The sequence below is a fragment of the Trichosurus vulpecula genome, chromosome 3 (assembly GCF_011100635.1).
Source record: "Trichosurus vulpecula isolate mTriVul1 chromosome 3, mTriVul1.pri, whole genome shotgun sequence".
Lineage (NCBI taxonomy): Eukaryota > Metazoa > Chordata > Mammalia > Diprotodontia > Phalangeridae > Trichosurus > Trichosurus vulpecula.
The window spans coordinates 13,090,120-13,115,844 of NC_050575.1; the positions used below are offsets into that span (position 1 = coordinate 13,090,120).

The window sequence follows — 25,725 nt, forward strand, 5'->3', positions numbered from 1 at the left end:
CCGGGGTGCAAAGAAGTGAAGTGAATCGCCCAAAGCAACACAGCTAGTGTCAGAGGTAGGACTTGAACCATGGTCTTCCTGACTCCAAGTCTGGCTCTTTCCTTACTTTCAGGACTTATAATTTAGCAAAGTCTTTCCATGCTCTGGAAACAAAGGACAGAAAAGAATATCTATTTTTCTAGTTCAATTCAAAAAGCATTTATTAGATCCCTCTTACTACATGAAAGGCCTTTCTTATGTTGGACATTGAGGATGCACATGCAGAGAAGAGATCCCGCCCCAGCAGATGTCACTATGTAGTGAGATCAAACCTGGATCTAGTCTAGCTGGCTCCTGGGGCTCAGACACGAAGTTCACAATGGGCCCCCACCGGCTGGCTGCCTTTCCAGGTATGTGAGATTTCCCACAGTTAGTGCGCCATCGACAATGCCTTTTTTACAATAACAGCATCAGGGATAGGGATCGGGGCTACACCTGTGATTTCAGTCCCGTATGAGCTCCTGGTATACAATTCTGTCTACCAATGTAAGGCAATGCCTCCTTAGCATCATAGAATCTTGGAGTGTTTCCTAGGGCACTGAGAGGTCAAGTGGCTTGCCCAGGGTCACAAAGCCAGTCTATGTCAGAGGAAGAACCTGACCCTAGGTTTTCTTGGCTCTGAAGCCAATTCTTTATACACTACGCCTCTTTCCACACATTACTGCCTCTCATTATTATCACTATTATTAATAATACCACTGGGCATTTATATAGAATTATAGAGTTTTAAAGTTTGAAAAGTTTTTTTACATACATTTTCTCATTTGAGCTTCAAAACAACTGTACAAGGTAGGTAACACAGGTAATTATCACACGCATTTTATAGATGAGGAAATGGAAGCCCAGAGAGGTAGCACTTTGCTCATGGTCACACACCTTCTAAGCTTATTACTAAGTATATATCTTGCAGGGACCTAGTTATTTACACATTGTCTTCCCTATTAGAATGTATACTACTTGAGGGCAGGGACTGTTTTTTGTCTTTCTTTATATCCCCAGTGCTGAACACAGAACCTGATACAAAGGAATCACTTCATAAATGTTTATTGGCCATCTGTGTTAGAGAGGGAATCTGAACCCAGGGATTCATTCTAAAGTTCAAATTCAGAACTCTAGCCTCATTCAAAAAGCTGAGCAGAGAGGCCTTTAGAGGACAGAGCAGGAGGTGAGGAAAAGACAGTGTGAGGTTAAAGAACCAGGAATTAAATGTCATTTTATAGTCCAAAATGAGGAAAGAAACATTATATGACCAAAAAGTAGGGGAAGTGGACATAAAAGCTGTTTACTTCCCTTTTCAAAAATCTTTAGTATTTGCCGATTGCCTTTAGACTAAAATACAAGTTCCTTAGAGTGGTCGGGACCACCTAGGTTCAACTCTGACAATTCGGGGTTGTGCAACTCTGGGAAAGTCATTTAACCTCTCAATGCTTTAAGCAAATGGTTCTCAAACTTTTTGGTCTCAGGACCCTTTTTCATTCTTAAAAATTGAGGAAGGTAGGTTATATCTGTCAATTTTTGCCATATTGGAAATGAAAGTATCTTAGTATTATTAGGAAAAGTTTTTACCTTTAGCACATCCCAGGGGTCCTGGGACCACACTCTGAGAAAGGCAATCCTCTATGGGCTGATGTGCATCGATTTTCCTTAACCTGGAAATTCCCCACACTAATGATCCCTTAACAAGGTATTGTGGTCCTCGACAATCTAGCTCCAACCTACCCTCCCAGTCTTATTTTACACTATTGCCTTTCACTCAACCCCTTCCCCCCATTCCTGCCAGCCTAGACTTACTAGCTGTTTCCCAAATTCACCATTCCTTCTCCTGCCTCTGCGCATTGCCTAAACTAGTCCTCATTTCTGGAATGGCCTCCGGCATTAATTTCACCTCTCAGACTCCTTGTTTTCCTTCAAGGTCCATCTCCAATGCTCCCTCTTACTAAAGCCTTTCCTGATCCTCCCAGATGTTTCCCTGGTCAAATAATCTTTGACTTCCTTCTATTATACACACTGTTTCCCACTAGTAGAATGTAAACTCTCTGAAAGAAAGTACTGTTTGTCTTTGTCTTCCTGATGCTAAGTGCCTTCTCCATTTTAAGTACTTAATAAGGTTAAAACAACACAAAAAACTTAGTAGCTACAGAGGCAGCCACTGGCAAGGGAAGTTGAAAAACTGCGGCCTCTTCTAGCATATTAAGTAATATTCTAGTGTTTTGACAGAGTTAATTGTAGGGGAGCAAATCATTCCTAACTCAAACAACAACTTATTTCAATCACCAGATGGTAATGGAACAACTAGAAAGAAACTTTTTTGAGAAACTAAGATTAACAGGCAAAGAATTCCAAAGTACCTTTGGTGCTTTTTCTGCTTTTAACGATCGGACAATTTCTCCTTGTGCTGTTATACTTTTGAACAGCTCCTGTGGAGTGGAAGGATGTGGTTCGCCATTCAGAACGTCGGCCATTTTCCACAGCTTAGAATTGTGAAATTAAAGTGCTTCAGGATAACAGCTGATCGATTATACTCAGTAGGTCAGAAGAACAAAATAAAGGCCTAGAAAAGAGAGAGAAGATAGAAAAGTTATTATTCACTGTTGTTGGCTTAATAATTGCCTTTCAAAGTTTTGATCTACTCAGATATCAAAGAAGCATATCGATATGCAATATTAAATTTGGAAGAAACATCAAAGCTTATCTAATCCAACCCCTTGATACCATGTTCCATCTCTGAAATGTGCTACCCACTGTCTTCCTTTCCAACTCAGATGACACTTCTTCCATGAAACCTTCTCTAACACCCTACCCCCCCCCCCGAAGTTCTCCCTCCTCCAATTTCTCATAGTGTTTTGTCTGTCTAGCTCTTTCTTTTGCCCTTACCTCATACTTTCCTTTTTACCATAATTATCTTTGTACTTGGATCTCTTCTCTATTAGACCGTTAAGCCCCTTGAGATCAAGGCTCGTATTATATCCATCTTGCATCTTTATCCCCTGGCATGTTACCTGCCACATATGTGATGAGCTGAATTTTTTTAACTTCAAAGGGCTATCAAGTTTAATGGTGTGGTGTGGTGTGGTCAGTAAGTATAGATGGTTTTTCTGAAGGAGTTTGGCTGAGAAGGGCAGGAGAGATCTGGAATGATAATTAGCAGGGAAGGTAACACCAAGTGAGGGAATTTTTTTGGATAGGATGGTAATGAATGAGCCTGTTGTAGGCAGCAGGGAAGGAGCCAGGAGTTGGGGAGAGATTGAAGATTAGAGAAAGTGAGCATGATGGAGGGGGAATCTGCTGGAGAAAAAAGAAGGGATGGGATCAAGGATGCACAAAGAAGGGTTTGCCTTGGCAAGGAAAAAGGCCACCTCTTCATGAATGACAGTGGTGGACAAAGAGATAGTAGAGAAATACATTTGAGTGAAGTTGAAGTGACGAGGTGGAAGAAGAGGGAGTGTTCATCAAATAGCCTCAATTTTGTCAGGGAAATAAGAGGTAAATTTTTTTTTTGAAACATTTTATTGCACATTTGGTACCTTATATTTGACAACAAAAATGGATACATTTGTAACTGCAGGAATAAGAAGCTAATTTGTTATTGAAAAAAAAATCTTGGGTCTTTTAAAAGTTATAAAGTCTTGGGCTTGCCTGAAACAACCGCGCAAGAAAGATATTTTTAGAAATGGAGGGCTTCAAGTATTTCAAATCTGTGACACTGGAAAGGTTCCAGAGATTTAAATTGTAGCACTTTTTATTTTTTCTGCATAAGGAGAAGAGGGCCTGCTGATGTTTTTATTATTCTTTTGATCAGTCATAGAATGGTGGTAAGGAGTTCTGATCTTTATCTTTGAGCAAGGGGTGAGAGGGTGTTATAGAACTTTCATAAAAGTAACTTAAAATGTGGAAGACTAGTGCACTAAAGCAGACAAGTGAGAATTTTACCCTAACTTGAGGCTAATAAGCTAGATGTGTGAAAACTATTAATACACAATACCATGAGATAGGTTTGGAATTTGAATATGATATAATTTATTCATAAAAGGTGATAAAATGTATATATGATTTTCTTTGTTTTTTTTGGGGGGGGGGGCAGGGCAATTGGGGTTAAGTGACTTGCCCAAGGTCACATAGCTAGTACACGTGTCAAGTGTCTGAGGCCGGATTTGAACGCAGATCCTCCTGACTCCAGGGCCGGTGCTATACACGATTTTTTTTTTAATTTATTTTTATTTTTAGTTTACAACAGACGGCTCTACATAATTTTTAGTTCCAGATTTTCTCCCCTTCCTCCCCCCTGCCCAAGAAGGCATGGAATCTCATATAGCTACCACTAATGACTTTGCATTGAATTAATTTATACACTAGTCAAGTTGTGGAGAAGAATTACGACCAATGGAATGAATAATGAGAAAGAAGAAACAGAACCAAAAAAAAACCCAAACAAACAAACCAAAAAAAACCCCCAAAAACAAAAACAAAAGAGAAGAGAAAAAGGCGAGCATGAAGTGTGCCTCAATCTGCATTCAAACTTCATAGTTCTTTCTCTGGATGTAGACAGTATTCTCCATCGTGAGTCCTTTGGAGTTGTACCTGCACCTTGTGTTGCTGAGAAGAGCGAAGTCTGTCAGGGTTGGTCCTCACGGAGTCCATATATCTGTGGTTGTGTACAGTGTTCTCCTGGCTCTGCTCCGCTCACTCAGCATTATTATACATGATTTTAAACGTGATTTTTTTGGGGAGAAGGTGCCACTCATTTTTCTGATTTGTAAAAATGAGGATGCCACACTTTGGGCTCTATGAGGTCCTTCCCAACTCTCTAAGTCTATTATTTAAAACAGGGCTGTCTAAAATGTGGCCAGCCTACAAGCATAGAAATTTACATAAATGCTTTAGTAAAAAGGAAGCCAGCTACCCCAGAGCTCTCACTAAAATGGCAAATCAAAATATGTGGTCTATTGTTCAACATATCTTCCAATGAAATTTAAAAATTTTGCTACTGTGCATCATCATAATACTTGTATATACTTAGACTAATTAAAAACATTAGTTTAAAATTATGTGAAAATCCAGACGTCATTTACCTACAGACTATTCTGAACACTACAGTTGTTTTTCTAGAAACAAGAGCAGTTTTTCTAGGTACGACAAGTTAATATGATACCTTAGTAAACTTAAGCTTTCTGAAGTCAAACATGCATAGCAAATGGGTGTTTGCTCTTTCTTTCTGTTTCCTTGGGCGCATTTAGGGTTCCTCATGTGTTTTGAAGTGAAAAAAGTACAAGCCTTGGTGTCCTCTGCTAGACAGCTGCAATATTCCCAGGTACTTGGAGGTTCCCAGCTGATAAAAGTTCCTTATTTCATTCTGTGTTTTAAATGACATTATTGGGGACTGCATATAGCTTTTTTATTATCAATGCTATCTTGTTGAATTTTGTACCCCCTGAAAAGGTTTCTCTGTACAATCTATTAGTAATTATTTCCTTCTTAACTCTGAAAATGTTGGCTAAAAATCCCTATATTGTGGTACAGAAGAAAAGATCCCCCCAAACCTATAATGACACGATTTATTCCCCTATTCTGCTCTTATTTTTCCACTGCCTGGTTTTACTAGACTATTCACTTCAAAATGGACAACTTCATGATTTCTTTTCTTCATCTTATATTAACATTCAAGTAATGGGTTAAACACTATTAACCTCACCCTATTAAAAATCTTGCCTATATGAGAGGCACTGCTGGGAACCAAAAGAAAACGAATTTTGTAGTCATCCAAATAGCTCATAAGATCATAGATTTGATACTGCTAGGGATCTCAGAGGTCACCTGATCCAACTCCTTTTATTTATAGTTGAACAAACTGAAGCATCAAGTGACTTGCCTAGGGCGGCACAGGTAACTTTCACATTTTATGTCCTGGTAGACTAGAATTCTTTTTCTAGTCACCTGATTTTAATAGGCTGGAAAGATCATTATCAGATCATTCTAATAAGTGGATTAGACCTTTCTGTGTGATTCCACAAATGATACTGCCCAAAGATTCACCATCTGATGGCCAGCCTCTGTTGATGAACACTGCCAGGCTTAGCTAAGATAGCTCTTGGAGGAGGATCTATTGTCGGGCCCATGACTGGCTATGTGACCCTGAGCTTCACTTTCCTCATTTATAAAGTGGGCATTTCCCTCACAGAGTGAATTGTGAGGATCGGTGTAGGTAATGTACTCTGCGAACCTTAAAGTGCTGCCTAACTGTAAGCTGGCATTATTATTAATTTGGTAGGATCTCCCAGAGCTTGTGCTTTGTTGGCATACACATCCAGAGTTACCGCCACTCCTGGGTCAGGCATCAGAAGAAGGCTAATTTATCCATTCTCAAATGTCAATTAAGGAAATTAAAATAATGGGCCAATTTCTGAACACTGCCTTCACAATAACATTTTTTATCAAGAAAATGACATTAACCAGAAGAGCTCTCAATCCCCTTGAATTTCTTCTCTTAGTGACTTCTAAGCCCTGTCCTGGTAAGGGGCATCAGAAGCCTAACCCCCTCATGTGTCTATTCTCCTTTGTCCAAGAGCTGGAATGTCTCTACCCGTTCCTGAGGAGTTAGCTTTCAATTTCTCATAAGTCTTTTGATTACATACAAAGGGTGTGTGGGCCTCTATTTGAGGCCATGGCGAGGTGCCAAATTATTTTTCCAAGAGGAAACTCTTGGAAATTCCATGAAGTCATGGAGGAGGGCCCCTAAGTTTTGTAAACCAACTAAGGGCCACTCTTAACATGCTGGAGAGGAGGACAGTGCCTGTGAGACAAGACCAGAAAGGGCAGTTTCACTTGGTTAGAAGGAAGGTAAATACAGCAATCGAGCAATGAAATTACAGGTAAAGAAGGTTTCTACTTGCTCTCCTCACTTTTTCTTTCTTCTCTTCTTGTTTCTCAGTTTTCTTCCTCTCAATCTTTTTCCTTTCTTTCTACCCTGATTGTTTCTTTCTTGAGAGTTTAATAAATCATAAATGCTTCTAATAGCCCTAATGTAGTTTCTTGACCTCCTCCAAAGGAAAGGTAGTTCAACAAATATTGCTGTCTGAAGTAACACAATTGAAATACTCAATTAAAAATCCCTTTCATGTGAAAGTTTTGGTGGTTTTAAAAGCCCAAGCTAAATAAACTCATTATCAAAGAACATCACACTATATCTTTAAAGAAGCTGAAAAGTACTTTTAAAAATAAAATACTATTTTTTCATTAAACAAATAGTTAATCCTTTATTTATGGACTGGCAGTGAGTCAGTCAACTAGCATTTATGAAGTTCCTACTATGTGCCAGGCCCTGTGGTAAGGGCTAGGGGTTACAAACAAAGGGAAAAAACCAAACAAAACCCAGTTCCTGTTCTCAAGGACCCTGATTATTCTGGACTAGAGTTCACTAAGACTCTTACCATCCTAAGAACAGTATTTCAGTGGGGAGAAGGAAGAGAAAAAGAGGAAGAGAACTCATTATCTTCTCTCCTAAACCATCCCTCCTTCTGACTTCCTTATTTCTGCAAAAGGTCCAGTCCAGGAGTCACTCTTGATGCTTCACTCTCACTCACTGACCTCTTCTCCTACCTCCATTCAATTGGTTGCCAGGTGGTTTGCCCTCCACAGCATCTCCTCTGCCCCCTTATCTCCATTCACAACACAGCCACCTTCATTTCAGCCCTCACCATTCTGGCCTACATTATTGCAAATGCTTCCTCTTTGGGTTCCCTGCATTAAGCCTCTTCCTCACACAATTCATCCAGCACACAGCTGCCAAACTGATACTCCTAAAATATCCTAAAATATATTTATAAACATACTAAAAAAGTGCCTTATTTGAGAATAAGTATATATGGATGTTATTCTAAGTATGAAAGTATGCTAATAAATGAGAAGCATTAGAGACAGAATTATGTAGAACTACAACTTGAAGGAAATAATCTGGTCTAAATCTCAAATGCAGGCTTTCCAAAGGCTTCTGTCTAACAGCAGCAGAACAGCTTCCCAGTTTTGCGGAGAGGGCATCAGAGGGGATGGTAGGAGCAATTAGGTTGTTAGTTTGGGACTTTGAGTAGGGAGGGTGGAGGTGAGTCTGAGTAGTAGTTCTTTCAAAGTGACCTAAATGCTGAGTGTTGGTTAAGTCACTTTCCTGCTCAAGAAGCTTCCATAGATTCCTCTTGCCTGGAGGCCAAAATATAAACTCTCCTAAGCCCCGTATAACCTTTCTCTCCAGTCTGATTACACTGTAGTTTTCCTCACACATGCTATATTCCAGCCAAACTTGCCTACTAGCTGCTGGCACACATGACACTCCACTTCCTGATTCTTTGTCTGGGTGGCTCTCCCTTAGGTCACAAATGCTCCTCTTTTCCACCTCCACTTTTCAGAAATCCTAGCTCTCATCAAGGTTCAGCCCAAGTGCCATTTTCTATAAGAAGCCCTTCCTGATTTTCCATGGTTAGGACACATTTTTTATTCACTTATCTGTGTACCTGCTATCTTCCTTCTAGTAACATGTAAGTAAGCTCTTGGAGCAGAGGCTGTCTTATATTTTGGCTTTGTATCTCCAGTGCCTAGAACAGAGTACAAATTTAACTTGCTGAATTGAGGAAAAGAGAACCACTGAAAAAAAAGAAACAAGGAAATTGCTGAGTTTTATATAAATTATATCTCAGCAAGATCAACAAGATATGACAATTATACAAAAGAGGTGCAGGGCAGCACCAGAATGTATAACCCAGAGCACTGGTGCTTCAGGAAAATTTCTTAATGCCAAAAATGGAAGCCACCCTCATCATCCCAGCCCCATGGTGGAATCAAAGGCAGTGCCAAGAGACTTTACAGAAGGGGGAATTACAACCCTCCTCCCCCCCACAAAAAACAAACCTGTTTTAAGGCTGTAACATTCTCCCCTGACGTCTAGCATGGGGATTGGTTTCTAACATCAACATAATAAAGAGCTTGTCTTTCACAAAGACAAAGGGAACCACAATTCTCTTTATCACAGGCTACCACCAAGAAAAGAATATGGCAAGAAACCAAACCTTCCAATTAAACAGTGATGATGATGATGGCTAATATTTCTAGACCTATGTCTCCCTTAATAATGACTTTTCTACAAAGCTTTTAAGGCTTTTACACAATGCTTCTATTGCCACATTCCTGTGAGATAGTTAGTGCAAGTATCATTATCTACACTGTACACTTTAAGTCAGAGAAGTTGAAGAGGTCATAAAACTACCTAAGCATAGACGCCAGAAGACAGTGTACCTTCTATTACTTCACATCAATCTAGCAAAAAGTCATTTTTCCACTAAAAGGGAAAAAAGTTCTATTTCCACATGTTTTTTTTCCTTCATGTAATAAAACATGCTCTTATAAAAAGGTAGATAAGTGATTTTATTCACAATAATTGGAAGGTAGTGTAAAAAATACATTCATGCAGTATCATGGAAGTGTAATGCTGCCCAAATTCTCCTTACTAAGAAGGTAGAATCAACAAAAATAAGGTAGAGACTTTGAGTTTCTAACTCCAAATATTTAGACATTTCTAGGATTTTAAGGTCAATCGCATCCAATTGTGAGGCATAAATCTCTACAACATCCCTGGCAAGTGGAGAGCAAGCTTTCCATTAAAGATCTACAATGATATAGAGCGTCACTGCTTCCTGAGGCAGCCTATTCCATTGTCGAATGACTGTAACTGTTAGTTCTTTCTTCTATTGGGCTGAAATATACCTCCCTAAACCTTCTACCCTTTCCAACACTGCAAAAACCAAACAACTCTGATCAGTGCAATGCCTGACTATGATTCCAGAAGATCGATGATGAAGCAACGGGTCCTTTCCTGACAAAGAGGTCATGAACTCAGGGTGCAGAATGAGACATACCTTTTTGGATATATCTGAGGAAGGAACTGATTTTGCTTCACTATGAATATTTGTTACAAAGTTGTTGCTGGGTTTTTTGGCAGGGTGGTGGGAGGTTAAATTGCTATTTGTTGATTGAAATAAACAAAATTCAATTAAAAACTATTCCTTTTTTCCTAAGTTCTGCTCTCTCAGACCACACAAAGATGAATTGGCACCCCCCCACAACCACCCCAAAGCCTTAGAAACAAAGACACTATATATTTATGCACAGTAATATTATACTAATTTCTAGATTCTCCGTATTGATGACAACTTTAGCAGCAACAGAAGCCAGTGCATTCTCTTACTTAAGGGTGCAAGAAGCTGACATGCTCTGGCTCCTGACTGCTCCCCGCAGCATCACTCTCCCTCTTTAAGTTTTCTAACACTTTGGCAAAAGGTAATTTACATGCAATAAAAAGAGCTAAAACTACCAGCAAAAAATGTGAATACAGACCCAAGCAGAAGAGGAGGACTCTGCAGACCCAGGCTATAGCAGGAGATGTTCTAGCAATCCCTTCCCAGTTCCTAATTTAAACTCTTTCCTGAACCCCGCCTTCCTCCTACTTGGGTCAGAAGTGGGTTACTGGAAACTACCGTATTGCTGAGAAATACTTAAACAAAACTGAAAGCTACAGGCTTCCCTTCTTGATGACAAAGATTATCTTATGAGCTAGCCTGGCTGATGAAATAGGGATGATTACATTTTCTGAAGGATTGGCTCATGCAATCCAAGACCTAGTACACCTCATGTAAGTAACCCATACTCAATGTCTCTGGGCCTCAGTTTTCTCATCTGTAAAATGAGGATAATAATATATTACCTATCTCATTGGATAGAAATGGGTAAAGTGTTTTATAAAACCTTAAAGCTCTACTGAAATGAAGCTGTTATTACCTAGCTTATTCTAGATCTTATACCTTTCTCCCTGTTTTCGCCACTGAAACTTCTGTATCAGTGTCTCATGTATGTAAGAGGAAAGGAGGAATCGTGGTGAAAAGAGAGGTGGAAAGAGAGGGAAGCACTAGGAATTTAGTAGGAACCTCAGAAGGAACCTGTACATGAGCATTTCTTCTTCCCTCATCTTCCAGCCTTCAAATGCCTTTTGCCACTCTCTTCTCCTCCTGTCTCACATGAAGAGATGGACTTATCCTTACCAAGGACAATCCCTCTACCTGTCCAAGTGATCTCCTTCCATCCCATCTCTTCCAGCGGACTGTCTTCTCTGTTATGTCCCCACTCAAATCACCTGTCTATAATCTCTCTCTCTCTACTGGCTCCTTTCCTTCTGCCTAGAAACATGCCTGTAACTCCCCCATCCTCAAAAGACCCTCAGTAGATCTTTTCACCCCCACTTTTGTCCTAGAAGGTCATCTACAAAAGTTGTTTCCACTTCCTCTCCTCTCATTCTCTTAACTACTTTCGGTCTGACTTCTGATCTCATTATTACACCAAAACTACTCTCATCAAAGTTACCAATGATCTCTTAGCTGCCACATCCAATGGTCTTTTCTCAATCCTCATTCTCCCTGACCTCTCTGCAGCTTCTGACACTGTTGATCACTCTCCTCCTTGACACTCTCTTCACTCCAAGTTTCCAGGACCGCTTTCTCCTGGTTCTCCTCCTACTTGTCAGGCAGCTTCTTAGTCTCCTTTGCTGGATCCCCCTCTAGATCACACCCTCTAACCACAGGTATCCCTCAGAGTTCTGTCCTAGGTGCTCTTCTCCCACTACACCACTTCATTTGGTGACCTCATCATGAATATAATTATCTCTAAGCTGATGAATCTCAAATCTGCCTATCCTGCCCTAACTTCTCTTGTTGACCTCCAATCTCCAACTGTCCAGTAGTCATCTTAAACTCAACATTTTTAAAACTGAACTCATTATCTTTTTCCCTAAACCCTCCACCCCTACTAAATTCCCTGCTAGTGTAGAGGGCAACAACATCCTTCCAGTTGGCCAGACTCACAACCTGAGTGTCACCTTCATTCCTCATCTCTCAAACCCCTGCCCCCACTCCCTATATCCAAGCTGTTGCCAAGGCCTGTTGTTCACCTTTCAATATCTCTTGCATATGCCTCCTCTCTCCTCTGACACTGCCACCACTCTAGTGCAGTCCCTCATCACCTTATCTCTGGACTATTTCTACATCATGCTGATGGGGCTGTCTGCCTCAAGTCGCTCCCCACTCCAGTCCATCCTCCGTTCAGCTGCCAAAGCCAAAGTCATCTTCCTAAAGCACAGGCCTGACCATGACATCTACCTACCCAATAAACTCTAGTGGCTCCCTATCACTTCCAGGATAAAATACAAAATTCTCCAATTGGTGTTCAAAGCCCTTTACAGCCTAGCCACTCACCGCTCCCTCCACCCCAGGCTGTTTCACAAACTGGATACCCCAGCTCTCTGCTTTGGGCATTTTCTCTGGCTATGCCCCATGCCTGGATTGCTCTTCTTCCTCACCTCCACCTCCTGGCTTGCTTCAAGTCTCAGCTAAAATCACACCTCCTACATGGAAGTTTTTCTTAATCCCTCTTAACGATACTGCCTTGTCTCTGTTAATTATTTCCAATTTATCATGTATATAGCTTATTTGTACATAGCTGTTTACATATTGTCTCCCCTGTTCGACTATGGGCTCCTTGAGAGCACGGACTGTCTCTGTCTCTTTTTGTATCCCCAGTGCCTGGCACATAGTAGGCATTTAATAAATGCTTAGTGACTGACCTGAAGGAGTAGATTAACTGGCTTACAACCTTCTTCTTCTTTCAGCCCCACTGTCTGTCAAGATATTAGGAGACACCCTGTTTCTTGGAGCTAAGACCTAGCAAGCAAACTGTGCCCTGAGGTTGGCATAACAACAATCCTTTGTGCTCACCCTCTGGATGAACACTGCTGTGACTAAATCACAGAACTGATGGTTCCCGAGCTCGGGCAAGCACCAAGAGGTCCAGACATGAAGTCCTGCTCTGAATGGATTTCCTGTCACTAGACAACCTTGCCTCACCGTTGCTGCTGTGCCTCATCATTATTGCTATACTACGCTGTTTGACTCTTTGTCTAGACACAAGTATAAACATCAAGGTTTGGCCACACTAAGGCAGGTCCCTTCACTCCGGCTGGGGCCCTGGCACATGTGGCTTGTTTCCTCCTTGCTTGCCAGCCATCTCCCTCACTTTGAATTTAAACTTCTGTTTGATTCCTGACTCTCCTGTCTCTGGTGGACTATGTTTAGCTCTGGCCATCCATAGGTTAGAGGCCAGTTCAGTCCAGCTGACATATGACACCAAAGGATTTTATGTTAATATCACCTTGGTTTTCACAGCCTCCCAGTTCACCAACCTCCTCAATAACTATGAACGACACCTTTGGTTTACCTTAGCTGTCCCTAGAGATGGGTATACCCTTGTTCTACCTCCATGATTTAGAATTCTGAAATTCTTCTTATCAACTGGACTGTAACTGGCCTCTAACCTGGGAATATCTGGAACTCAAAAGGGCAGGCTAGAGACAGGAGAGTTAGGACACAAACAGAAGTTTTATTAATTTTCAAGTGAGGGAAACAGCTTGTAAGGAAGAACACATGTGGTGGAATCCTGCCCCTCATGGGAGAGACCCACTTTAGTGTGTGAAGATCTCAATATGTAGGGAGCTGTAGCCCTGACAATGAGGGATAACAGCAACGTGATAAGTCTGATTCACAGCAGGGCCTTAGGACTAGAACATGGGGACAGCAGGTGCTTGTCCAAGCTCAGAGAACACCTGGTATTAGGAAACAATTCTGGGATTTGGCTGTGGCTGAAATCCAGAGTGCAAAGGACTGTTGTTATGCTGAGCTCAGGGTACAGCCTCCTGGCTGGGCTTTAGCTCTGGGAAACAGGGTGTCTCCAAATACCTTGCCATTCTCTTCAGTTAGAAACTACATATCCATTTGTCTCAGACTTCTAACCCTATTCTCCAAGACCTCAGTCATTCCACAACCCCCTCTCCTAAGTTTTATCACCCTTACTTTGTTCTCACTTTGATTATTATCTTGATCTTATGATTAAACACTTCAAATAAACACACTATTTTCTACCTTTGAATCCTTGCTTCCTTATCCTACTGCCAGTCACATCTTGCCCAACCCTAACCCATTACTTTCAAAAACCGTCTTGCTCATCTGTGCTTTCTTCTCAACTTCTGTTCTTGTTTGTGCATTAAAAAAAAGTTTGAATGGCCTTCTGCATCTCTGTCTCTTAGCATCATAGTTGCTACCTCCCCCCTCCTCCCACTAACTGAAGAACAACAAAGAAAACCCTTGTCACAAATAAGCACAGTCAAGTGAGATAGATCAAAGTAATGGCTGTGTCCAATTAGGTCTCTTTCTTTACCTTTTTCTCATTATGTTGACAGGCAGGTAACATGCTTTATCACAGGTTCTTTGGAGAAATAATTTGGCCATTGATTTGATCAAAATTCTCAAGTCTTTCAAAGTTGTTTTTCTTTACCATGTAACCATGTCCTTGTATAAATTCTTCTGGTTATGCTCCCTTCACTCTTAATCATTCACCCTACCTAGGATTCTCTGAAATAATCTCTTTTGTAATATCTCATAGCAGAATGTTTCATCAAATTCATCGGCCACACTTTGTGTAGCCATTCCCTAACTGTTCAAAAGGCACTCTAAAGTTATCCCTTAGATTCTAGCTTTCCTCCCTGGCCAGTTTAGTCTTTTCTGCAGAATCAGGAATTTTATTTTGCTTGTGACTATTTTCTCCCTGGTATTAACCTCCTTCTTAACCCCCTCCCTCTTCCCTAGCCCTGTCTGTTTTCCTGTTGAGTTTGCTGTAGTTCTATACCAAATTGTGTGTGTAGCATCATTTCAGAGATTCATCTGATGTCCACTCCTTCCATGTTTGCTATTCTTCTTATATACCCCAATTATAAGAAATAGCACGTCCTCTCACTCCAGTTCCTCTTTTCTATACTACTATGTTCTTTCTCTTACCCAATCTTCTCTATCCCCTGTTGAAACCGTCAGAATAGAACCAATCCACATCTTAAGACCTCTGTTTTTCTTCAATAATCCTTGAAGACATTAAAGTTCCGAAGAGACGTTCAGAGAACTAGGTGGCCCCTGGATAAAGCCCAGTGAATAGAGTATAGGATTTGGAGACAGGAAGACCTGAGTTCAAATTTAGCCTCAGATACTTATTAGCTGTATGACATCGGGCAAGCCACTTAACCTGTTTGTTTCAGTTTCCTCATGAATGAAATGGGGATAATAATAGCTCTTCCTCAGACTTGTTTGAGGATCAAATGTGGTAACATTTATAAAATACTCTGTAAACCTCAAGGTGCGAGATAGTGTTAATTACTATTATTGTTATAATACACTAATTCCCCCCCCCATTAGAATACTGGAACATCATTATACAGCTCTTTCCAACTGCTCAAATAAAAATGTATTTGTACCTTTTTTGGTTTCTCTGGACTCTTGTGTTTACATCTTTATATTTTAAGTTTAGTTATTAACAGAACCTCCAGGCAGGAATGTCTAGTAGACAGCTGTCAATGTGGGACTGGAGTTCAGGAGACTTGGGCTTGAGGATCATCTGCATAAAGATGATAATCGACCCCTTCACTCATTCCATGTTCTAGACAAGCTGCTCTACTATAGAGACCTCCAATTTGATACAAAATCATAGATTTGGAGTTAGCAGGGCCCCCAAAAGAGGAGGATTGGCAGGGGGAAGATAACAAAATCTGCTTTGGACAACTGAGTTTGAGATATCTCTAGAAGGGAGGTTAGCAAACTACAATCCTTTAAGGGGTCAAATCTGCTGCCCTGTTTTTGTTTAGCCCAAGAATCATCTATTCCAACTCCCTCAATTTGCAGATGAGGAAACTGAAAGCCAGAGAGGTATGATGACTTCCTGAAAAATTACCCAGAGAGTAAATGTTAAAGGTGGGATTTGAATCCAGCTCTTTAACTCCAGAACTAACGCTCTTTCCTCTGTGCTAGCCTGCCTCCAGAACATGACATCTTCCAGTTCTGTGCCTTTGCTAAGGCTGCCTTGTTTGCCTGGAATACATGCCCTCCTGCCTCCGTGTCTTAGGTGGCACATTGTATCTGAAGCCATTCCTGATTTACCACGTGCCAGTACCTGCTCTTTGCAGAAGTTACTTGGTATCGAACTTATCTTTGTCCATGCTGTGTTCCTCCAGTTTTAGAATTCAAGTGCCTTAAGCACAGGGACAACAACATGGCACCTTGTTCAGTGGGACTTAATCAATGCCTGAATCACTGAACTGAATTGAACAGGGATTCCCTCTCCAATATTCCTTAAAGTAGTCCTCACTGGAAAACCTACCAGTAAAAAGGAGCTTATTGCTGAGGTGGTTAATTCCCTTCTTGGGTAGTTCTATGTGTAAGAAAGTTTTCCCTCATGAAGGAGAAGAGAATAAGCATTTATATGGCACCTACTATGCGCCAGGCACTGTAACAGGCTTTGCAAATATCTCATTTGATCTTCACAACAACCTTGCAAAGTAAGTGCTGTTAACATCTCCATTTTTACAATTGAAGAAAAGGACTTGCTTAGAGTCACACAGCCAGTAAGTGTCTGAGGTTGGATTTGAACTCGGCTCTTCCTGACTCCAGATCTAGACCTTTACCCACTGTAACACTTAGCTAGTCTCTTGAATTCAGGGGGAAGCTATTAGTCACATTTCTCCAGTTTTATACTTGGGTGTCAGAGATACCAAGGAAGTTGAATAAATATTTGTTGTGAAGGAGAATTATGGTCCAAGGGAAAGTGATGCTGGAGATTCAGGACTGGGGAGAAAGACAAGGAAAAACAACAGATAAAGTTCCAGGGTACAAAGAGAGGAGAAGATGATGAAATTCCAGAGCCTGGAGGGGAAAAGAAAGAGAAGGGAAAAGGGGTAGGTGGGGATGAATGGAAGGTCACAGAATCAAGGACTGGAAGGGACCTTTCCATACTGTCTAGTAGCTAAGAAACTGATGAAATCCCAGACTTTGGTAAGGAGGAAATGATTATTTTAAATTCTTGGACTAATATAGAATAAGAAGATATAATAATGATAATGACGATGATAATTGATGACAACAGTTGGCATTTAAATACCTTACAGTTTGTAAATCCCTTTACTGGTGAGGTAGGTGCTATTAGTACATCAATTTTGTAGATAAGGAAACTGAGGTACAGAGAAGTTAAAGGACTTGCTTACAGTCAGGTAAAGAAGCACTTATTAAGCACCTACTATGTGCCAGGCACTAGGCTAAATGCTAGTGTCAGAGATAAGATCCCAATTCAAGTCTTTCTGACTCCAAGCCCCACTCACTATCTACGGTCCCACCTATCTGCCCCAGCACCGATGTCAGGGGAGACCTTTGGCTTGGGCAAGGAAATAAGGCGACTGAAAAGATAGGGGGGAGGGGGAAGAAGAGGAATAAAACAAAGGGGAAGAGATGATTATCGATTTACAGCTTAAAGGGACCATCGGAGGCACTGAGTCCAACACCCGAAGCTTGGTGGATGAGGACACTGAAACTTGGAAAAGCAACGTGACTCGTCCAAGGACACAGGGCAGTAAGTGGCGAGGTCATAATTTGAACCCAGGCCCTCCGACTCCAATCCAGTCCTCTTTCCACCGCATCGCGCTACGAGATGATCCTAGCAGCTGTCATATCAGCAGCGCCTTTGGTCTATTATCCCATAGGATGCGGAGAAGCAGGAGGCGCGAGGGCCGAGGCTGCAAAGCCGGGGCTGCCGGGGCAGCGGAGCAGGTGGGGCTCGGGGGCTCCCCGAGGGCCGGGCGGTGGCCCTGGCCGGACGGTCCCCTCCCGCCCCTCCCCCCGGGGGTCCCGGCGGGGCAGGCTCGTGGGGAGACCCCGGCAGCGCTCAGCCCTTTATCCAGGCCCGGCCTCCCCGCGCCCCCCTGTCTCCCCGCCCTCCCCGCACCCCCGCCATGACTCACTCGGTCCCTCCCGGCTCGTGGTCCCAGCGCCGCAGCCGCTGCCGCCGCCGCCGGCCTCAGTGACAGCGAGGCCGGGGCGTGCACCCGCGCTGCGGTCCGGCCGGAAACAGCTTCCGGAGCCGCTCGGCCAGCGATTGGCTGGGCGAGCGGGGGCGGGGCGGGGCCTAGTTGGCCGGAGGGAGGCTCCGCGGCTTCGGGAAGGCCCCTCCCCTCTTCCCCCGCCCTCCGCTCCCACCTGTGTAGGTGGCACCCGGGTGGAGAGCCGGAACGGGCCTTTCCGGAGGAAGGGTTGTACCCGGACCCCGAGGCCCAAGGACAGAGCGCTTCCGGTGAAGTGGAGATCCGGCTCCGGGCCTTGGGGCTGAGGCTGGGGGTTAAGGTGAGGGTGAGACAGGGTTTGGTAGCGTGGTCCGTGGGTCCCTTCTCCGCCCCAGCCCCCTGTCCCTTGCCTCCCGGACCCCCATTCCGGTCCCCGTCTCTGTCGCTTCCCGTCGCCCCAGCTCCTCTCACTAGTTCAGCCCCTGCCCCTGGGGCCCCCAGCCGTGTTCCTTTCCCGGACACCGGCCTCTCTTCGCTCTTCTCTGTCCCCCGGCCTTATCAGCCTGCGGACCCCCGGCCAAATCCTCCCCCAGACGCCCCGATAGCTGTGTGATTCTGCGCATGTCACGGAGCCTCTGCCTGGCCTCAGTTTTCTCATCTGTGAAGTGGGTAGGGATAGCTATCTGGCAGGGTTATTGTGAAGGTCAAATGAAACAATCACGATTGGAAAACCCTTTGCAAGCCTTAAAGCGCAATATAAGTGCTACTCTCCTTCATCTCTGTCCCCTGCCTAGACCCCCTGTGCTCATCTCTTTCCTGCCTCGATTCTAATTCCCTCTCTATTCCTCTTCTTCCCTCCCCACTCTTTGTGTTTCTTCTTTTTCCTTGCTTCTCTCGTCCGCTTCTTGCACCCTAACTTAGTTGCGGCTCCTACCAGCTGCTTTCTCATCTTTGCCCCCTTTCCATGCATTCATCTCCATCCCTTGTCTTTCCCCCCATTCCTGACCCTTTTCAAGCTCTTGTCCTTCCCCCTTCCTTTGTCCCTTCTCTTTGTCCCTTTCCTCTTCTCATTCCTTCCCTTTTCTACTTTCTTCTGCCCTTCCCACAGTTTCCCCTTCTTCCTTTTGCCTCTCTTCTTCCTCCCTTCCCCCTTTAATGTATAAATAAGATACATGCAGTGGGTTTAGTCACTTAATGGCTGAGTGTTAGCCACTGACTTCCCTTCATATATAAAATGGGGATAAAAATTATTACAGGTCCTTTTTAGTCTCCTCTGCTAGCTCATCATCTGTACCTTACACCTTATTTTGGTGGTGCCAAGGCCTTTTTCCTGGGCCCTCTTTTCTCTGTGCGCTTTGTCTCCCACACCACCTCCCTGCATCAGAAATGCTATTATTAACTTTGTGCAAACCAATGTATCCAGTCCTAGTCTATTCTCTTGAGCTTGAGTCCCACAGTACCATCTGCTTATTGGATATTTCATTCTGGATGTCTAGAACAGGGATCAGCAAACTATGGCTTGAGGGCCAAATCTGGAAAAATATAAAAGACATTCTTAGCTCTTGGATCCTGCAAAAACAGACTGGCAGATTTGGCCCAAGGGACATAATGTGCTGACCTTTGTTCTAGAGACATCTCAAGCTCCAATGTCCAAAACAAAACTCATTTTCTCCCCTCCTCCCCCCAGTCCTCCTCTTTACTGAATTTTGTTTTTTCTGTCAAGGGCACCACCAGTCTTCAAGCGTCCCAGTTTTGTATACCCAGTGTCATCTTCAGCTCTTCACTCTCACCCCACCTATCCAATCTATCGCTAAGTTTTGCTGTTTCTGTTTTAACATTATCTCAGGCCCTCATCACTTCTGTCTTGAACTGTTGCAGTGGCTTTCTAATCTTGCTCCTCACTTCATCTTCTCATTCTAGTTCATTGTGCATACACTTGTCAAAGTGATTTCCCCTAAGTGTAGATAAACTCCAGTGCCTTCATATTTCCTCCAATATAAAGTATAAGCTGCTGTTTTTCAAATCCCTTTACAACTTCTCTCTGACTTACCTTTCCAACCTCATTTTACATTATTCACCTTTCCATACTTTATCATCTAGGCTCACTAGCCTTACCGTTCCTCATGCCACTCATTGAGTCTCACGTGTCCATGTTCTTCCACTGCCTGCCCCCTATGCCTGGAAGGTACTCCCTCATTGCTGCCTCATCAAATCCTTTCTTCATGAAGCCTTTTCTGGTTTTCCTCAACTGGTGGAGTGTATCAACACATTATAGAATGTAAGCTTGAGAGCAGTGGTTACTTCCATTTTTATCTTTGTATCCTTAGGGCCTTCCACAGGGCCTGGCACTTAGTAGGTGCGTAATAAATTTTATTGATTGATGTTCCGAGTCTGGACACTGTCATTGGAAGATCATTCTAGCTCAGAGAGGCTCATCTCCAGGTTGTTTGCAGGGTGATGCATTTTTCAGCCTTAGCGACTTTCCAAGACCATCTTCTAAGATGGGTTGTGATTTGTGCTGTGGTGGTGGTGCCCACACTATTAAGATGATAGATCATTGAAGTATAAATAAATATTGTCCTGTACAAAGTTTTAGTGAGGAAAAGGGAGGAAAGCACTGTGAAGCGTGATATAGATGAGTTATTTTTATTCTAGTATATCTGCCTGTTATATTGTGTGTGTCTCAGACTGTAAACTCCTGAAATTCAGGAATCTTGTATGTTCTTTTAAAAGCTGCACACATAGGTAGCTGAGAAATGCTTTTTAAAATTAATTTATTTATGGTACCATGTTGCAGTCTTGGCCTCTACAAATTTTGGAAATGCTTAAGAAAAATCACAATTAAATTCAATTCAGGACATTTATAGTCATAGTTAAAAATCTGTAACCCTTTTCTTTTTCCTCTATTCCCCCTCTCTTCGTCCTCCTTACTCAGCACAGCACTTCTTTCTATATGTTCTTGAACCACGTTAATGTTTCTGACATGACTGTTAACTTCATTGGTTAAAATGCCATGCTAAAAAAAAAACCAAAAAACTACGTTATAGGTTGACTCTCTTGTTAATTTTCTTCCTGTTCTATAACCACAGACTACACTGTTAATTCTTGGCTCTCAGATGAAAGGTATGGTTTATGGTGGGGCAAAGACAAAAGATTGTAGATGAATAATAACAGCATATACATAGGGCTTTAAGGTTTATAAAGCACTTTATAAATGTTTCATTGCATCTGCACAACAGCACTGTGTAGTAGGTGTTATTGACCCATTTTACAGATGTGTAAACTGAAGCTAAGAGAGGTATAAGATTGTAAGCATCTGAAAAGATTTGAACTCAGAGCTTTCTGACTCTAGGTCCAATACTCCATCCATTATATCATGATGTCTTTTAACACAGTGTCAATTAAAATATATTTTGAATCCAGTTTTGTTTTGGATAGGTTAGGGACTGGACCTGTGATTTCACCGGTAGATGGACCTCTTTGGTGAAGGAGCTGCCTCCATCAATGCAGGTCAGCACCTTCTCTTCCATTTATCATCTAAGATTGTGGCCTGGAGTACTGAAAGATTACATGATTTGCTCAGTCACACAGCCAGTATGTTTCAGAGGTAGAATTTGAATCTAGGTCTTCCAGGCTTTGAGACCAGCCATTTAGGACCTCTACCATTTTGCCATTCTCTTTTTGGATTGATAATTTAGATAGCCTACCTTCTTGATAGTGGTTTGGTTATTAAAATCTATGACACTGCTCTGCACCCACTAAAGACTTACATAAGGGATTATTTTTTTAATTAAATTGATTGTTGGGAAGATGACATAAATTTCTGTAGTGTTGATAGAGTGAGACCCATACTTTCTTTTAGGAACGTTACTCTCTCCCATGAATTACCATGTTGCAGCCAAACTGGCCTACCTTCTTGCTTTACCTCATACATGATATTCTATCTATGAAATACCGTCCCTGCCCCTTCACCTCTTGAAAGGCCTAGGCTCTTTCAAAGCTTAGTACAAGTGCTACTTCGTACGTGAGACCTTAATGATCTACCTCAGTTTCTACTGCCTCTCCCCTCCCCTGAAATTATCTCATGTCTACTTTGTGTATGTCTTGTATCTAATTACGTGTACATGTTGTTTCCTATAGTAGAAGGCAGGCTCTCTGAAGACTGTTTAGTTGCTTTGTATCTCTCAAGTGCCTAATACAGTGCCAAAGACATAATTTGTGCTTCATAAATGATTATTGGTTTATTGATTGACTAAAGGGCAGAGGAGAGGCCTATTACTGGAAGGTTGGCCACCAGCTGGTGACTTTTTTTTTTTAGTCCTCAGCAATTCACAAAGACCATCTCCCAAGACATGGAGGGGTTTGGAAACTTTATTGGAGGAACAACCCAACTCACTGAAACCATGGATCCTTCAAATATTGAAATAAGTGTAATTTATTGTATTGATTTCCTAATATTAAGCTATCTTTGCGTCCCTATTAGACTGTAAACCCATGAGGTCAGGGATTATGACTTGTCTAAATTTTGTGTCTTACCCAACACCATGCTTTGCATGCAGTGATTAATAAATATTTGTTGCTGTTAAATTGAAGTAACCTCTTTGCACATTTCTCGTAGCATTTTGCTTGGATCACCCCTTTTACACTTACATTCTAATTTTTATTATAGTTTTTTCTACATTTGTTTTATTTTCTTTGCTATATTCTGAGTGCCTTGAGGCCAAAGATTGTGTCTTACTTTGTCACTGTGTCCCCAGTTCATCAGAGGGCCTTGTCTATGTAGTAGGCATTTAACAAATGTTGACTTGCTTTGAATTGACTCAAATAATACTGACATGGCAAAATATTTAGATTAGCAGAAAATTGAGTAATATACATAAACAACACATGTATTTATATTGAAAGTAAGCTATAGGTATGGGGAATTGTAGAGTATTAATGGGATAGCCTATTATAGGAGTTTTACATGAAGATGTGGGAATGTTTGTGGAAGTTGTCACTTATGTGAATCAATGAGGGAAAAATTAATGGAAAAATTAGGATTTGGGGGAGGGATTTGATTAAAGGACCCAAAATTAGTAAAGAGTTCATTCAACCAATATTTATTAGGCTGTTCCTATGTACAGAACACTGTGCTAGGCACTAGGAGAGATATACATTTTAGATAAGATTTATTCTCTGCTCTCCAGGAGCTTAAAATCTGGTAAGAAGATCAGAATTTAATTAGATCTGATCTCATCAGTGTTGGTATTTCCTACATTGGTACAAATTGTAACTCACCCATGTCTTTTTATCTTGTGAAATTCTTGTCCATGTGTTTCTTTTCTGTACTTGACTTTTTTATGTTCTCCCATAGATCTTCTGCAGAAGATCTTCTTGTAGGCCTCCTCAGTCTTGTTATATTTCTTGCGTCCCAGTGGAGCACTTAGGCTCTGCATTGGATAACTTTTTCTTATCACCCAACTGACCCAGCCCCTTTCACATTATGCATTTCCTCAGTGCCATCTATCTCTTATATTACGTCTTGTGTGAAGGTTGTTATGGGAGCTATGCCACAGCCTCCATGTATCTATCATAGGTCATTGTGATTCCACCCTCAGATTTCTTTTCTGCTATTCTACAACTATAACTACAGGAATGGAAGGGGGCTGCCCAACTCTGAGAGCCATTTATATTTTCTTTTATTTCATAGCTTGTCATGGTCAAATAATTTGTCACCTATTAGTGAACTGGTGAGTCTCTCTGTGCTTGGCTGAGCTGGTCCTCAGACAGTGGACTCAAAGCCTTTTCAGTTTGGCAGAACCTTTCTCCATTGGCGTACCCTCAGTTTGAGAACTGAGAATCACTTTCATGCCATGATGAGGCATCTGAGTGGGACTTTGTGGAGGATTTGACCCAGTTTACTAAAATACAAGGGGCAGCTAGGTGGCTCAGTGGATAGAATGCTGGGAGTGGAATCAGGAAGACCTGAATTAGAATTCAGCCTCAGGTATTTAATTAACTGTGTGACCTTGGGCAAATCACTTAACTTCTGTTTGTCTAGGAGGCAGCTTGGTAGTTCCATGAATAAGGCTGGGCCTGGAGTCAGCAAGACCTGAATTTAAATCTGGCCTCAGGCACTTACTAGCTTTGTGACCCTGAGCAAGACACTTAAGTGCTTTGGGCAAGTCACTTAACCCCAATCCCTCTGCCTTCCCCCCTCAAAAAAAAGACACTTAAGTTCTTATTGGTTTGTTGATGGACTAAAGGGGACAGGAGAGGCTCATTACTGGAAGCTTGGCCACCAGCTGGTGATATTTTTTTTGTCCTCGGTAATTTGCAAAGGCATGAGGGGTTGGGAAACTTTATTAGAGGAAGAACCCAAGTGACTGAAATCATGACAAACCACTCCAGTATCTTTGCCAAGAAAATCCCGTGGACAGTATGGTCCATGGGATCATGAAGAGGTCAGACATGACTGAACAACCATTAAAATGTAAGAGGCATTACCAAAGTGGTACATGAGGTTGGGGAGGGAGGCAGGATCATTACTAAATTAAGGATGTGTCATTTGAGCCAGGCTTTAAAGCATGGGGAGAATTTCACCAGGCAGAAGTTAAAGGTAGGGCATTATAGACTTAGGGAATATCCTGAGCAAAGCCACACAAGTGGGGAAGGACAGGATGAGTATGAGGAATGATAAATAGTGTAGAATGTAGAGTATGTTGAGGTGATTGGTATGACATGAGACTGGAGATGGAGGGTGGGTCCTGAATGGCAGACAAAGACAATTGAATTTTACCCATTAGTAAGTAGGGAGCTCTTAAAAGGTTTTTTGGCAAGAACAGTGACTTGAGTAGATTCAGATATAAGGGAGACAGATCTAACAAGTCTGTGGGATGGGTTGAGGAGAAAAGAAAACGATAGTTTAGGCAGGTGATAATGAAAACTTATACTAGGACAGTGCTACTGGGAATAGAGAGAAAGGGATGAATAGCAAGGACATTCTTGAGGCTTCATTCATAAAATGTAGTGATTGTATGTACAAGTTAAGGGAGAGGGGAGATTTAAAGGTAATACTAATGTTTTGTACATGGAAGAGAGGGTACTGTGGACAGAATAGTGCAGTTATAAGGAGGAACAGGTTTGGGAGGGAAAGATAGTAATCATCCAAGCTGGACAAGTACAGCTTCAGGTCCTAGTGGGTAATTAGAAATACAAGTCTGTAGCTCTGAAGAGAGGACAGGGCTGGAGATGTAGTTTGGAAATTATCTGTGTATAACTAAGTCATGGTTGACACTTATGGAGTAAATGAGGTGGGCAAACAGAAGAGGGTTAAGGGTGTGATCTTGGACTGCACATACATTCAGTGGACAGGCAGAGAAAGGAGCTGAGGAAGGAAACTGAAACTTTGGATAGAGGCCATAGAGGCTAAGGAGGATGATGTTAGAAAAAAGGGGGAAAAAAAGGTTGTTGGACTTTGTGATTAAGAGAGCAGAGAGCGGCTTCAGTAGAGTGGCAGGTCTGGAAGCTAGATTGTAAAGGATAGAGGAGACTGTTGATGACTTTGAGTTATGGGGTATGGATTATTATTTCAAGAGGTTTAGTAGGGAAGGAGAGAGAAGATGGCAGCTCCATGAAGGAGGTGGGGGAGCACTTTTGGAGACTGGAGTTATCCAAGCATATTTATAGTTACATGAGGAGTCATTAGAAAAGGAGAGATTGAAGATGTAGAAGAGGGAAGGATTGCTGGAATTTGG

General features: G+C 42.1%; 2 protein-coding genes across 4 annotated transcripts in view; one reads left to right on the forward strand and one right to left on the reverse strand.

Moving 5' to 3' along the window:
- Window positions 1-18,055, reverse strand: part of WARS1 (tryptophanyl-tRNA synthetase 1) — a 42,968-nt gene extending 24,913 nt beyond the window's left edge. The window contains exons 1-2 of one of the 2 annotated variants that reach the window (XM_036749252.1): window positions 17,948-18,055; window positions 2,388-2,590 (exon numbers count right to left, since the gene is read on the reverse strand). In XM_036749252.1, the coding sequence (XP_036605147.1) occupies window positions 2,388-2,501 (114 nt within the window). In that variant the 5' untranslated portion in view covers window positions 2,502-2,590; window positions 17,948-18,055. Of the gene's footprint in view, window positions 1-2,387; window positions 2,591-10,413; window positions 10,466-17,947 lie in introns of those variants that run through there. The other variant, XM_036749253.1, reaches the window with a different exon arrangement.
- Window positions 18,056-18,264: 209 nt separating this feature from the next.
- The window catches only part of WDR25 (WD repeat domain 25), a 291,474-nt gene continuing 284,013 nt past the window's right edge, over window positions 18,265-25,725 (forward strand). The window contains exons 1-2 of one of the 2 annotated variants that reach the window (XM_036752219.1): window positions 18,283-18,326; window positions 21,425-21,496. The gene's annotated coding sequence lies outside the window, so the exon portion shown is untranslated. Of the gene's footprint in view, window positions 18,327-21,424; window positions 21,497-25,725 lie in introns of both variants that reach the window. The other variant, XM_036752218.1, reaches the window with a different exon arrangement.